The 16,327-nt window shown below is 44.7% G+C and overlaps 1 protein-coding gene across 6 annotated transcripts in view; it reads left to right on the top strand.

The window, feature by feature from the left end:
* The window catches only part of LOC125233741 (dmX-like protein 2), a 93,390-nt gene that overhangs the window by 67,886 nt on the left and 9,177 nt on the right, over positions 1 to 16,327 (top strand). For 3 of the 6 annotated variants that reach the window (XM_048139811.1, XM_048139812.1, XM_048139813.1), the window contains 6 exons: positions 296 to 417; positions 2,219 to 2,361; positions 2,730 to 2,892; positions 3,581 to 3,683; positions 3,812 to 3,991; positions 12,732 to 13,431. In XM_048139811.1, coding sequence (XP_047995768.1) covers positions 296 to 417; positions 2,219 to 2,361; positions 2,730 to 2,892; positions 3,581 to 3,683; positions 3,812 to 3,991; positions 12,732 to 13,292 — 1,272 coding nt within the window. In that variant the 3' untranslated portion in view covers positions 13,293 to 13,431. The other 3 variants (XM_048139810.1, XM_048139809.1, XM_048139814.1) reach the window with 3 other exon arrangements.

Here is a 16,327-nt window from a genome sequence, read left to right as displayed (position 1 = left end):
ACGACCGGTCTGGCGCAGTTGGTAGAGACCCTGCCTGCTAAGCCGACGGTCCGGGTTCGAATCCTGGTAAGGGCAAATTTGTGTGATGAACACAGATATTTGATCCTGAGTCATGGATGTTTTCTATGTATATAAGTATGTATTTTTCTATATAAGTAGTTATATCGTCGCCTAGCACCCATAATACAAGCTTTGCTTAGTTTGGGGTTAGGTTGATCTGTGTAAGGTCTCCCTAATATATTGCCAATAGTAAATCATAACCATGGCCTGATTTAACATTGTCTTTTATTTTTAGCCGACTCCCGAGCAAGATTCCGAGTACTGCGATTACGATTCAGCAGAATCAGGAGCCGAGGACCCCGATGACAGCGGCAGCGAAGCGGACGATGACGATATCTTTGATACCAACCCGGCAAAGTAAGTGCTATAAAGTACCCTTTACTGGCAAGGAAAAAAACATTCTATATACATCCAAAAGGAGTACAAAAATATTCTATTCATGGTACAGTCACGGACTTTAATTGTTGATCTACTGCTAGCTCATTTTATACTGGACACGTAATAGCTTAACTATGCTTAACTATGACATATCCAGTATAAAATGACGAAGAAGAATGAGAATGACGACAGAGATCTCGAAGAGATCACTGTCATCAGTGGCCCGGTTCTCGAAAGGTACAAGCCTTATATTACAAGTGGATTTCCATGACAACCCATACGATTTGACAGTTCGCGCACTTGTAATACAAGGCTTGTACCTTTTGAGAAACAGGCCCCAGGTCACAAGACTGGTCACTAAGAAAGTAAGGTAAGAATAGCTGGCGATTACTTTTACAGACTTGCGTTTTGCGCTCGATGGTGCAGCCGGGCAAAATAGAGTTGAAATTAATAGGGGCACCACTGTCTATGTAAACCGTTTTGCATGGGGCAATAGGTGGGGGATAGGTATTTAAAAATAAATAGGGGTTTGTTAAGATCGTTTTTTGATAATATTTATATTTTCGGAAATAATCGCTCCTAAAGGAAAAAAAGTGCGCCCCCCCCCCCCTCTGACTTTTGAACCATATGTTTAAAAAATATGAAAAAAATCACAAAAGTAGAACTTTATAAAGACTTTCTAGGAAAATTATTTTGAACTTGATAGGTTCAGTAGTTTTTGAGAAAAATACGGAAAACTACGGAACCCTACACTGAGCGTGGCCCGACACGCTCTTGGCCGGTTTTTATATGAGAACAGTGAGTGATTATTGTAAATAAAGGGAGCTTTTTTAAATACTTATTTGTTATTTTACGATTGTTAGAATATATGGTTATGGAATGACACTTGGACAAGATTACATAAAAGTTCTCTCTCACATTGTAATAATGACGACCGGTCTGACGCAGTCGGTAGTGACCCTTTTTTTTTTTTTTTGTCGGAGTGGGGAATGCGTTTACGCACCGTCCCCCCGACCACGGGAAGGCCTTAATGGGGGGGTGTGTGGGACTCCCACTTTCGGCCCCCTCTCCTATTGAGAGGGAGGGAAGCGGACTACCCACTAAACCCCACTCCGGCGTTTCGCCCCCTGTGCCGTTCATGAAGGTGCCACGGGATCATCGGATTTCCTCTTTCCACCGTGGCGCCCTCCGGCAGCCCCGGCTAAGTGCCAGGGCACCCGCGCAAGGAAGGGAGGGAGAAACGCTTGATCCCTCCCCCTACGTCGCTAGTGAGGCCTTTTGTGCAATGCGGGTCCCGTACCCGCCGGCCCCTCTAAGGGTCTTGGCGTACGAACGCTCGTCGCCTTCGCCCTTGCCGTCTGCGTCTGAGAGGCAGCGCGTCAGCCGCCGCTTCGCGCTCCCTCTCCGCCGCCTCCTTCTGTGACATGACATGTTCGCAGAAGGAGGCCATCGCATTCCATTTCCTCTCGCTGCTCAGCATCGCCGCTATGACGCTGTGCAGCGAGAGGTCTACCACCTCTATGGCTGAGTCGGTAGTGACCCTGCCTGCTAAGCCGCGTTCCTGGGTTCGAATCCCGATAAGGGCATTTATTTGTGTGATGAGCACAGATATTTGTTCCTGAGTCATGGACGTTTTCTATATATACAAGTATTTGTTTATTATATATATATATCGTTGTCTGAGTACCCACAATACAATGCTTTTTTAGCTTACCGTGGGGCTCAGTCAATCTGTGTAAGAATGTCCTATAATATTAATAATTTGTGTTATTTTATACAGAGAAGCGAAGCGCACGAAACTTGTCAACACAGAGCATTCCGACCCGGACTCTTACTCATGGGTGCTGATGCGCGTTGCGGTCCTGCGGCTCTCGCAACAGAAGTTGCAGCACTTCTTACAGCTTTGCGGCATCGAGATGTCAGGTAAAGTTACAGTCTCTTTAAATAAAGCTTTTTATATGTAATCGAAATTATTTAAAGATAGAATTTTCCAGCATGTCATGTCTTATGTATGGGACACGTAAGTCAAATAACCTTTCTGGAATTCCGTTTATAACTGTCAACCCATCAGTCAGGAGATATTAGCAGCATAGTTTGCTAGAAAAACTGCCAACAATGTTCCATATTTCAATCATGTTCTAAAGACATGCTTTGTAAAGATGTCCCATTATGGAAATATTTTATAACTGCCATAAAACTACAAGTTTGTGATCCAAGACTAAGGCAACGAGTGTTAAGAACGAGTGTTGATTGAACCAATAACACAAGTGAATAATTCCTCACACTTTTAGAGCTGGCAACAACGAGTCCAACCGTCCACGCCGCCTTACGTCGAGTCGACCAATGGCAGCAGCAATTGACCGAGACTCTGGAGTCCCGTGCTCCGCCCCCCGACTACATACCTGGCTGCTTCCCTGAACAGTTACCGGCTGGACCGCCTATCAATAAATACAGGTATCATTTTATAAATAATGTATGATCATGATGGTCTATCTAAGCAAGACGGCGCCTGGTTTTCGTCTTTGAAAGAGTAACATGAGGCGTCGCGATAGGCCTCCAACCCCCTGCCACTTGGGGGATCATACACCTGCCGCATATTCCTTTCACGCATTGGGCTATATAGTCACAAACGCAAGTATCATTTGGATGCTACTTAAATTATCTGCAATAGATTGAAAATCCTGTTACTGTACAAAGTAGGAACTGTATCGAGTGGAAGATCATGTCAAGGGAGTTTCAGAAGTCCGATTGAGTGAAATCAGAGGTGGCTCACTCCGCGATTCTATCGCGGCGCAATAGAATTCAATGTCGGCTGCTCGCGTGCGGTCCGTTTGTTAATGTAGGTAAGAATTTAGAATGGCGGCATTTTGTGAACATCAAAAGAGTGAGCCTTCTGTACTTGTACTATATTCTGTGGTGACATATCCAGCGGACTGCTTTCCAACCGTGACAAATAGTATGAAATAAAGATTTACGAGAGAGTTCTGACAACTTTGAACACAAGAGTGTCCTAATCCTAAGAAGGATTTAGTTAGTTTGTAATGTATACTTATATAGCCGTAAATCTACTTACAGGTCACGTAACTTCAGACAGATGTAGGTATGAATAAAGCAAATTTTTAAAACGTCTTTTTGTTTTCAGATGTTTATTAGAAAAACACAACACGCCATTCAACTCGAATCTATTTAGTACTGCGCCTGCTAGACGACTATGGAGCTTCCTCGTTCGTCAGGAGCTAGTTCAGGTACCTAACATAAAACTTTTTCCCAGTTTTTATATAAAATTGCTCTTGCTTTGACCAGTTGACCAATGCTCATAGACAGAATTATTTTAATCATTGGTCAAAAAATCAAACAAACCGTGTTGTTGTAGGAAATATTCATCCGAGCGGTGTTCTCCCGGCGTCGAACTCTGTCCCTCACAGCGGAAGCGATCGGCGAACCTCGTCCGGGCTGTCTTCCTAACCAACAGAGACCTGGGGATGACCTACACAATCCAGTCAGAATTATACATAAGGAACAGGATTCCATTGCTGCTTTCTGTCTCAACCGGGTGAGTTGGTATTCTGTACACGAATGGATACGTATATATTTTTAATGTGAAGCACATGACTATACACCGTGTTTTTTTTGTTTTCCGTTAAATTCGACACGTCTTTAGGTTCGTTATCAGGATCCACCCTGTATATCACTTTTATTCAAATTCGCCAAAAAAAATTGTTCATTGTTTTCATATATAGTGCGAGAGATCCTTAAGAATAATAGTATTCAAGTTATTGCAAAGTGATTGACGGCACATGTCAAAACAAAAAACATTAGGAAGTGGTAAAGGCTGTCACACACGTGTTCAGTAATTATTTTTATTTTTTTAATAACTCAATAACCGTAAGAGTTAAGACGCTAGTTTCTTAGAGAAATTAATTGTATTTGATCTAAAGAACCTTCCCTTAAAGTTAAGAGGGGGTCGTACGAAATCCTCGAAAAGTGCATTCGGCGTTTAACAAATGCTGCTCACATTTCTAAATTAAATGAAATAAAATAAATGTAGTTATTATCTTAAAGAGTGTGTCTACAACTTTTGACTATTCACAATCTCCAATTATTAACGGTGTAATAACTAAACCCACACAAAGTTGACTTAAAATGAGAAAAACGTATGTCGCCGTTTAGTAAACTTTGTTAAAAAAATTCAATACTTTAGTTATAACATTAAGTGATTCTAAAAGCCAGATAAATGGACTAGAAGTTTTGAGGTTTTTTATATTTTTCCTCTCAAAGGCAACAAAGAAATTTTACCTTAAATTTAAACTATCGTAAAATTTCCATACATTCGCCATTGCTGTCAGAATTCTCCTTTCGATTAGACGCCCTGAGCGGCTCATCGGAGGCAGACGTGTCGCCGGTCGCTCCGCGTTGACGTTTAAATTTGACAAATATTTTGACAGAAAATAGTGTACGTACACGAAAAACCATACCAGTGTAAAACTGTGCTCAAAATAAATAGGGTAAATCAATAATGTCAGGTGGAGATCCAATCTCATTTAAAGTTTAAAGGTGCATGGCTTGTGCATAAAAAATAAATAAAAATATATCACATTATTAAAGAAAATAACGAACACAACCGAATGAGTATAAATGATTTCATTCTAGTTCGGTTAAATTGAAAAAAGTTTCATGTTTTCTTTTACTCATCGGAATACATTTTCATTACGCTGGTATTAACAGTACGTCATTTTAAAAATATATATGACAGCACCTACGTCAAATTTTGTCAACCAAACTTCACAGGTTGTATGTAAACAATTACAATTTAATTTATTCATACATATATTCAGATACTTATTAACTGATTCTTACTTAGAATAGAAAAAAGGGGAATGCGAGCGGGTATAGGTTTAGTGGTTCTAGTTCAAATTTAATTGTATATATAAAAAAATGTCTCAATTTCATTAAAGATTTACTCTGTGCATACCACGAACACGTAACCGTAAGTTGAAAACAATAATAATTATAAAGTACCTAAATATATTGTTGTTTAGAAAGTTAACGCTCGTTTTGAATGGTACTTCTCCACTCAACTAGACTAGACCAAATATTCATGGAACAGTCACCAGCATAATTATATGACTATGAACGGCCGTGCAAAAATATCTAATTTTCTATAAGGGACCATAAGTATATGACGACATATTCCCGGCAAAAATTTGTGATGCTCCGTGACCGGCAAAAACATCGTCTCTCTTTCTAGCGTCTCGCGAGCGTAGCGTCGGGCCAACTGTATGGAAAAAGACGCCGCGTCGGCGCGGCTTAGCCATACAGTTGGCCCGACGCTACGATTGCTAGACGGCAGATGTGGGGAGTGTCCTTATCCGCAGAAATATCTGTATGATCAGGTAGCTTAAAAATATTTGATTCCTTATAAATAAAAATCTAAATTACACTCTCACTCGCATAAATATCTATCCATTGTTAAAGCAAATATATATCTTACGGGCTAGAAATCATTAATATGTAATTAAAGTGCAATAACAAACCCTACCTTAGTTGCCTTAGAGCGGTAAATTGTATGAGGTGATTTGACATCTCACGAAACACGTGAAGTATTGTCAGTGCATATGTCTGTCTCATCTGTTGATAAACTATGACAAGTAAACTTATTACAAATCTGATATCAGAAGCCTTTTTACAATTTTTTATTCAACTTGCCTTGTTAGTATTTACCTTAGTTTGGGCCAAAACGTAGAAGCTAAATTTGACCCGCTTTCCGATTTGCGATTGAGCTGAAATTTTGCACACTTATGTAAATCACGTGACAATGCAATATTCTGGTATCATGGAGGTGATCTGATGATGGAGCAGAAAGGTGGTCAGAGGAACTCTGTTATGAAACGTCGTATCCCCATTGAGTAAGTGGTATTTAGAGACATCTCGGAGAGCAATAGATGATTTTTGAAAGAAAGGTACAGTCGGCTAAGGTAAAGCCTGTGCCAAAAATGATTTTTTTGCAAAAAAACTTATTATAAATTGGGAGGTGAATTTTTATATTATTTTATATAAGAAAAACCGGCCAAGAGCGCATCGGACCACGGTCAGTGTAGGGTTCCGTTCCGTACTTTCCGACATTTTACATATTGACAATTTAATAAATACCGTAATTTGGGGTGAATAGGGTTCCCGGGGTATATAATGCTATTATATTTAAATAATATATTTTATGATTTATGTAAATAATATATTTACAGACATGAAAATGTCTGTCAAAGTAGGCATTCAAATTTATTGGATTTTTTACTCATTTTAACTTCATTTTTGTGTGAAATTTTGCTAAGAATTTGTTCATTATCCTTTTGAATGTAGTGTATACCTATACTTCTAAAGTTTATGTTTAACAGAAAATCATAAGACATATTTTCATTTTTATAATGGTTTTCATGAAGAAAGCGATACAACTGTGTTGGGGAACTTTTACGGGATGAACAAATATCCGCGGCCTGAGGGGTGAATAGGATCAATAATGGGGGGAAACGGGTCGTAAAGGGGGTGAATAGGTTTACGAAGGGGGTGATTAGGGTCGGAATAGGGGTGAATTGGGATGTGTAGTCAATGGTTGTCAAATTGTATAAAAGATATATAACTTACCTAAAGTGATGTTTTTATGAATGACCTCTCTGTATATGGACGCAATTTATACGTCAATGTATTGCTTCGTAGTTAGACTAGATAAAATAAATTAACATTTAGAAATGTTAATCACACTTCTGTCAACCACAAGTCAACGTTTCTACTTAAGTCCACAAAAATCACCCATGGTTGCTATAATATAAACGGATTACTTTAAAATAAAAATCATAAGTATGAAACTATTTATTGAATAATTTTTGATTTGTTATTTTCAAGTTTATATAAATAATAAATTCTCAATTCGCTCAAAGGTTGGAAGAGATCCCTTATAGGTATAAGTTCGCCTTTGTACACCATAACTATACTGTATTTTTATGTCCTAACTTGTCTTATGTACAATAAAGTGTTCACATACATACATACATAAATTGAAATAGATATCATACACGAAAGAAAAAACGATAACGAACGACGCCCACTGGTGGCCGAGCCGGGAATCGAACCCGGGTCTTCAGCTTACGCAGCTAACGTCATTACCACTAGGCCACCCGCCCGCCGTGTGGTACCCGACGAAATTTCTCTAGTGTATGTTATCTCTGATAGGCACATTTTGACCACCTCGTATATGAATCTTTAAGGCCCTTTTGCACCAACCACTTAACTCAGGGTTAGTGGGCTGTCAACTGTCAAATTCCATGTAAAATGGTGGATTAACCCTCAGGTTAACCCTCCATATTCGTTGGTGCAAGTGGCACTTAGAGGATTAGGGTATAGCGAGAGAGATGGCGGGTTCGATTCCCGGCTCAGCCACCAGGAGGCCTTGTCGTTCTTACTTTCGTGCGTGATATCTATTTCAATGCATAAGTATGAAAACGGTTATGACTTTATACGGTTATGGCGTAATTTTTGCTGATAAACTTTTTTTTCGGCATTCAATTTTGTAAGGTATGCTCCCAGCCGATGATCAGCGCTGATGAAGAGGCACCAAAGAAAACACGTCCGTTCCATACAAGATTTATTAGCAGAGAGCGAAAATATAACCTACCCACAATCAGTCGGCGCCTAATTACTAAACTACCCACATTTGTCACAAATTTATTTCAAAAATACTTAAGTCATTATCAGTTTGCCGTTAATATTTGTGGGATATTAAATTGGACCAGGAGTGATATTTAAAAAAAACTATACATTTATAACCTTTTGAATTTTGGAATTCGGTTAAAAAATCCGGCCAAATGAGAATCTATTTTCGCACAATTGTAAAACTAAATTATCTTTACTAGTTACCTCCAAAATACTAAATGAAATGACATCTATTGCGACTTAAGTAGTTTGCATAAATTAGTTACCCAATTCACCTAGGATGGCGCTGTACTTTGGGCTACTTAGTACATCATTTTCTGAAGATTTTGGGTTCATGGGGTCGGAACGGGTATGAACTAACTTAATTTGTGGTGAATAGGGCCAAAACCGACTTTTGAACGTCGATAGCAGTTTTTTTATATGTGCCATGATAATTTTTTACACAAAAAATCTTCCAGCGGTGTGAACTCCGGGTTGTCTTTGAAAATATGTCGTTTTATTTAGTAATTTTCGCTCACCCTAACGTTGGGGTGAATGGGGTCGGGAAGGGGGTGAATAGGGAAAAGTGCTAGGGTTGACTTTTTTGGATTACGAACAAAACCTGACCTGTCACGAGCATATTATATTTATTTTATCAAAAAATAAGGAACTAATATGTTATGAGTAGTCGGTAATGTATTAATAAAATAAATTTATCGAAATCTAGACATAATGATAACCCTAAACCAACCTTTATAGTTATATGGTGCTCTGACGCAGTGAACAAGTAAGTATGGTCGTGGGCAGTGCGGATAACGTGTCAAAATATAAGCATAGTTTGTTGCTATTTTTCATGTTTAAATAACTTCTAAACTAACGTAGTGGGTATTAAAGTAAAAGGTTCACAGTGAACATTAGCTTGCCAGACATGTGTTTAGCTATACCATTGTATTGAGTGTTGTATCATAAAGTCAAACTAGGCATTTATTACTAATTATTTACTATGTGGGGTGTCTTTGATCACTTGCATGGGGTAACATTGACCATAATGACACATAGTTGATTATTGTCTGATTATGTCACGGCACTTGTTGAGACTGATAATTTGATCTCTTCTTGTGATAAATATTGAAACAATTGCAAATAAAGTTGGTTTTTCGAAGATGGTAATTTTTATTTTTAATCAAATTAACCCCAAAATAGCGTTAAAGAGTTGTAATATTTGACTCTGCGAACCGTTTTTTATCTTTTCTTGAGATAAAATACTTTTGTAAGGGATTACATTCGATTACCATTAAAAAAATACATAGGGTATCAAAGTAACCCCAATGTCAGTTTAAGTTTGATAACATCGTTTTTTTTGCGTACATTATTTTGTTACCTTTCTATATTTTTAGCAGGAAAAGACTAAAAAAGTTGATGGTCCCATTTTTTCTTTCTTTGTTACGTTACATTGACCAATTATGGAATTTATACTTCTCTAACTTCTACATTTAATGGGTAAAAATACCCATTAAATGTAGAAGCTAGAGAAGTTTAAATTCCCAAATTGGTCAATGTAACCCCAGTTTACAGCAGACACCGTGCATCTTTTCTAATAATTCTCTTTTTATTTGAAAGAAAAATCGTTACGATACTAAAATATGCAATCTGAGATAAAAAAATGCTTTTCATATAGTTACAAACTTAGTTCAGAATTTTTTTCTGTAAAACTTTTATAAATTGTTCTACCTATCAAGTTCAAAATAATTTTCATAGAAAGTCTTAATAAAGTTCTGGTTTTGAGATTTTTTCATATTTGAGAAAACAGCCCTTATTGCCTGAAATACGGCGACATTGATATTTGCTTTTTCGTATTTTGATGGTATTTTGACTGCACTGTTGTATTTTTTGCCATGCTAATTTGAACCTTATCTCTGAGCGATGTTTTTTAATTTTCAGTCACGTCACAGATGTTTATGACATAACATCTAGGTATTTAGCCATTTAAAAGAAACTACAAGTGGCTTTACAGACGTGGCGACTGCAACTGGTACAGGGCCTAAGCCATAATTTAAAATTATATTGTGATTTTATATGTATTTGTGTTTTCTAATGAACACAAGTTAAATTATAATCTATTGAAAATATTTCAACTTGTGCTGTCTTAAAGTAGTCACACTACTATGTATATAAATTAAAACCGAAATAAATTACACATATGAAAGAAAAAGTGACCAAGTCCTCTGGTGCCTGAGGCTGGCTGGTTTCCAGCCTCAGGCACCAGAGGACTTGGTCACTTTTTCTTTCATATTTGTGTTTTATTTAATGCTAAGTATGAGTTTCAACATTTTCAACTCAAGAAACTGAAATTAAGAGAAGAGACTAGGAAATTGGGTAAGATCAAGAGTCTGATGCAGATAGCGATGGCGGTATTGGATATGATAAGATATGCGTCGATATTCCCTGTCTTCCTTTGGGTCTCTGACTTGACTGCTGCTAGCTGTACTCTATTCATTAGGTTTTTATTTTATACACATGCTTTATTTTTGTATAAACTAAATGATAAAAAAACGAAGCTAAAACGACCAAAAAGAATAAAGAAAATATCTGATAGTCTTTAATACAACCCGCATATACGTAATGCACAGCTCAGGCCTCTGAAGACCTGCAGGGCCATCATGGTCGCGCGATAAATGATAAAACATCGGACCGTCTCTATCGCACTTACAAATAAAGCGATAGGGCTGATGTTTTATCATTTAGCACGCGACCATAATTGTTTGCCTGGAGGTATCGGCCTTCACACACGTCTTTGAAAAATGTTTGCGGGGATAGGCAGGCTGACGATTTTTAATCTAAATATAGAAAAGTAACGCAAAATGAAGTGCAAAGTAATTTGAAATACACCTAGGTAAACAATCAACTGAGTAAGGAACGTTATCTACATATTTAGGTAAATTAAAGTCACATGAGACATGGACAGAGAAGGAAAGCTAGATGACGCGTATTTTTTCTCTGTCTTCTTGTATGCTACCTTTTTTACAGTTTTAATTTCTCAAAGGAGGTCAGTAGTTGACTACAAACTCAAAATAACACTCTTGAAAAAAATTAAGGGTCACTGACCTTTCACAGTAAATTGAGGTAGTGTGAGTGAAGGGTGTTTGTGTGTGTAATGGGGTAATTTGACAGATTCTGAAAATTCTCCCTGCTCTACCCCCTCTTAACAGAATTCAATAAAACAGGGTGTAGAAGCAATTGGAGTACCGCGATCTTCCGTACAAACCACAGATCAATACAACAAGATGGCCCTTACAGGGCGACTCGCGGTCACCAAGCATACGACAAATCAGGTTTATAAAAGTTTGAACGCGTGCGACACCGATCAGTAGCGCCCAAGTATACGACCCGCTAACAGTGTCCGTGTCCGTTCGGGAAAAAATCTTAAATAATCAATTTTGGTTGCAAACAATGGTCTCTTACAGCATAAAGTGGTGTGGCAAGTCTTCTAACACTTCTACATGTAAAAAAGATGGAACAACATTCCACAGTTAAGTCAAATTAATTATTTTGTTGAATATTGTTTATTGTCCGCGGAGTTCATTTATACTGGTCAATATGGTTGTGCTGAGCGGCGCCGAGGCGCGTCCATCCCTCTTTACCGAGTTAACAATGTGATATGCTATCCCTTTCACGTAAACGACTAGGCATGGGGCCATGTTAGTTTATGTCTGTTGCGGGAACTTCGTACTGCCGTTCGTACCATGTGCTACCATTTTATGAAATATAAAGAAAGCAGATTTGTAATAGTGAATAATTATCTAGAATCTGTAGAGTCTGTAGTGGTATTTAGTTCATTGATTAGTTTAGAATATTTAGTTGGTTATTTAACTTAGTAAACGTAAGTAAAAATGCACAGTTTAGTTATTAGTTACTAGAATGATTTTTATTGAGATACTATCACAATTATCATCCTCCTTGCGTTATCCCGGCATCGGCATTCGCCACGGCTCATGGGAGCCTGGGGTCCGCTTTGGAAACTACTACCAAGATTTGGCGTAGGCACTAGTTTTATGAAAGCGACTGCCATCTGACCTTCCAACCCGAAGGGTAACTAGGCCTTATTATAATTTAATTATAATATTATAATTTGTTGCAAAACAAATTCACCACAGTACTGGTACCGGTACCATTGTCTATAATAGACATGTCCCATTCCCATCCCTACTGCTAATCATAAAGGCGCGCCATTATTTGAAACGACCAATGGCAGCACCGTGCGCGCCCGCCTCACCCCGCAAGGATTGGTGATTTGCGTCTCGAACAATATCGCTTGCATTTGGCTTCTAGTGGGGTGTTCTGTGGTACAAACAAATGTCGAGGGATAAAGGTGCACTATACAGTCAGAATTGTATTGCTGCTTTTGATTAAAGCGCGAGTGAGTTGGTATTCTGTACACAAAAGGATTCGAAGTTGCATAGTATTGATACACGAATATTTAAGCATTAGGTAGTTTCAGATATGCTTGTATTTAAGTATACCAATATTGACAAGAGAATGTTTATGGGAAGCTAAAAACACATCCAAGATACGCAATGTTTCGTTAATTTTAATAATGATTCGGCTTGCAGGTCGGTGGTGCCCTACTGGCAGTCGCAACAGCCCGAGAGGTCCAAGAGATGGACGTGTCGCTCCTACTCCGCGGCGGCGCGAGCTGGGCCGAGGACGAGTGCGAGGTGGACCTGCTGGCGCTCGGGGCCGACCCCGCCGCGCTGCCCGACACCGGCTTCCTGCTCATACAGCACCAGGACAAGTCAGTATACACACAGCCTGTAGCAGTAGCGAGAGGTGCGAGAGATGGACGTGGCGCTCCTACTCCGCGGCGGCGCGAGCTGGGCCGAGGACGAGTGCGAGGTGGACCTGCTGGCGCTCGGGGCCGACCCCGCCGCGCTGCCCGACACCGGCTTCCTGCTCATACAGCACCAGGACAAGTCAGTATACACACAGCCTGTAGCAGTAGCGAGAGGTGCGAGAGATGGACGTGGCGCTCCTACTCCGCGGCGGCGCGAGCTGGGCCGAGGACGAGTGCGAGGTGGACCTGCTGGCGCTCGGGGCCGACCCCGCCGCGCTGCCCGACACCGGCTTCCTGCTCATACAGCACCAGGACAAGTCAGTATACACACAGCCTGTAGCAGTAGCGAGAGGTGCGAGAGATGGACGTGGCGCTCCTACTCCGCGGCGGCGCGAGCTGGGCCGAGGACGAGTGCGAGGTGGACCTGCTGGCGCTCGGGGCCGACCCCGCCGCGCTGCCCGACACCGGCTTCCTGCTCATACAGCACCAGGACAAGTCAGTATACACACAGCCTGTAGCAGTAGCGAGAGGTGCGAGAGATGGACGTGTCGCTCCTACTCCGCGGCGGCGCGAGCTGGGCCGAGGACGAGTGCGAGGTGGACCTGCTGGCGCTCGGGGCCGACCCCGCCGCGCTGCCCGACACCGGCTTCCTGCTCATACAGCACCAGGACAAGTCAGTATACACACAGCCTGTAGCAGTAGCGAGAGGTGCGAGAGATGGACGTGGCGCTCCTACTCCGCGGCGGCGCGAGCTGGGCCGAGGACGAGTGCGAGGTGGACCTGCTGGCGCTCGGGGCCGACCCCGCCGCGCTGCCCGACACCGGCTTCCTGCTCATACAGCACCAGGACAAGTCAGTATACACACAGCCTGTAGCAGTAGCGAGAGGTGCGAGAGATGGACGTGTCGCTCCTACTCCGCGGCGGCGCGAGCTGGGCCGAGGACGAGTGCGAGGTGGACCTGCTGGCGCTCGGGGCCGACCCCGCCGCGCTGCCCGACACCGGCTTCCTGCTCATACAGCACCAGGACAAGTCAGTATACACACAGCCTGTAGCAGTAGCGAGAGGTGCGAGAGATGGACGTGTCGCTCCTACTCCGCGGCGGCGCGAGCTGGGCCGAGGACGAGTGCGAGGTGGACCTGCTGGCGCTCGGGGCCGACCCCGCCGCGCTGCCCGACACCGGCTTCCTGCTCATACAGCACCAGGACAAGTCAGTATACACACAGCCTGTAGCAGTAGCGAGAGGTGCGAAAGATGGACGTGGCACTCCTACTCCGCGGCGGCGCGAGCTGGGCCGAGGACGAGTGCGAGGTGGACCTGCTGGCGCTCGGGGCCGACCCCGCCGCGCTGCCCGACACCGGCTTCCTGCTCATACAGCACCAGGACAAGTCAGTATACACACAGCCTGTAGCAGTAGCGAGAGGTGCGAGAGATGGACGTGGCGCTCCTACTCCGCGGCGGCGCGAGCTGGGCCGAGGACGAGTGCGAGGTGGACCTGCTGGCGCTCGGGGCCGACCCCGCCGCGCTGCCCGACACCGGCTTCCTGCTCATACAGCACCAGGACAAGTCAGTATACACACAGCCTGTAGCAGTAGCGAGAGGTGCGAGAGATGGACGTGGCGCTCCTACTCCGCGGCGGCGCGAGCTGGGCCGAGGACGAGTGCGAGGTGGACCTGCTGGCGCTCGGGGCCGACCCCGCCGCGCTGCCCGACACCGGCTTCCTGCTCATACAGCACCAGGACAAGTCAGTATACACACAGCCTGTAGCAGTAGCGAGAGGTGCGAGAGATGGACGTGGCGCTCCTACTCCGCGGCGGCGCGAGCTGGGCCGAGGACGAGTGCGAGGTGGACCTGCTGGCGCTCGGGGCCGACCCCGCCGCGCTGCCCGACACCGGCTTCCTGCTCATACAGCACCAGGACAAGTCAGTATACACACAGCCTGTAGCAGTAGCGAGAGGTGCGAGAGATGGACGTGGCGCTCCTACTCCGCGGCGGCGCGAGCTGGGCCGAGGACGAGTGCGAGGTGGACCTGCTGGCGCTCGGGGCCGACCCCGCCGCGCTGCCCGACACCGGCTTCCTGCTCATACAGCACCAGGACAAGTCAGTATACACACAGCCTGTAGCAGTAGCGAGAGGTGCGAGAGATGGACGTGGCGCTCCTACTCCGCGGCGGCGCGAGCTGGGCCGAGGACGAGTGCGAGGTGGACCTGCTGGCGCTCGGGGCCGACCCCGCCGCGCTGCCCGACACCGGCTTCCTGCTCATACAGCACCAGGACAAGTCAGTATACACACAGCCTGTAGCAGTAGCGAGAGGTGCGAGAGATGGACGTGGCGCTCCTACTCCGCGGCGGCGCGAGCTGGGCCGAGGACGAGTGCGAGGTGGACCTGCTGGCGCTCGGGGCCGACCCCGCCGCGCTGCCCGACACCGGCTTCCTGCTCATACAGCACCAGGACAAGTCAGTATACACACAGCCTGTAGCAGTAGCGAGAGGTGCGAGAGATGGACGTGGCGCTCCTACTCCGCGGCGGCGCGAGCTGGGCCGAGGACGAGTGCGAGGTGGACCTGCTGGCGCTCGGGGCCGACCCCGCCGCGCTGCCCGACACCGGCTTCCTGCTCATACAGCACCAGGACAAGTCAGTATACACACAGCCTGTAGCAGTAGCGAGAGGTGCGAGAGATGGACGTGGCGCTCCTACTCCGCGGCGGCGCGAGCTGGGCCGAGGACGAGTGCGAGGTGGACCTGCTGGCGCTCGGGGCCGACCCCGCCGCGCTGCCCGACACCGGCTTCCTGCTCATACAGCACCAGGACAAGTCAGTATACACACAGCCTGTAGCAGTAGCGAGAGGTGCGAGAGATGGACGTGGCGCTCCTACTCCGCGGCGGCGCGAGCTGGGCCGAGGACGAGTGCGAGGTGGACCTGCTGGCGCTCGGGGCCGACCCCGCCGCGCTGCCCGACACCGGCTTCCTGCTCATACAGCACCAGGACAAGTCAGTATACACACAGCCTGTAGCAGTAGCGAGAGGTGCGAGAGATGGACGTGGCGCTCCTACTCCGCGGCGGCGCGAGCTGGGCCGAGGACGAGTGCGAGGTGGACCTGCTGGCGCTCGGGGCCGACCCCGCCGCGCTGCCCGACACCGGCTTCCTGCTCATACAGCACCAGGACAAGTCAGTATACACACAGCCTGTAGCAGTAGCGAGAGGTGCGAGAGATGGACGTGGCGCTCCTACTCCGCGGCGGCGCGAGCTGGGCCGAGGACGAGTGCGAGGTGGACCTGCTGGCGCTCGGGGCCGACCCCGCCGCGCTGCCCGACACCGGCTTCCTGCTCATACAGCACCAGGACAAGTCAGTATACACACAGCCTGTAGCAGTAGCGA

The sequence above is a fragment of the Leguminivora glycinivorella genome, chromosome 15 (genome assembly GCF_023078275.1).
Source record: "Leguminivora glycinivorella isolate SPB_JAAS2020 chromosome 15, LegGlyc_1.1, whole genome shotgun sequence".
NCBI classification, from domain to species: domain Eukaryota; kingdom Metazoa; phylum Arthropoda; class Insecta; order Lepidoptera; family Tortricidae; genus Leguminivora; species Leguminivora glycinivorella.
Note: the sequence above shows the minus strand (reverse complement) of the source record. Positions and strands in the feature narration are given on the sequence as shown.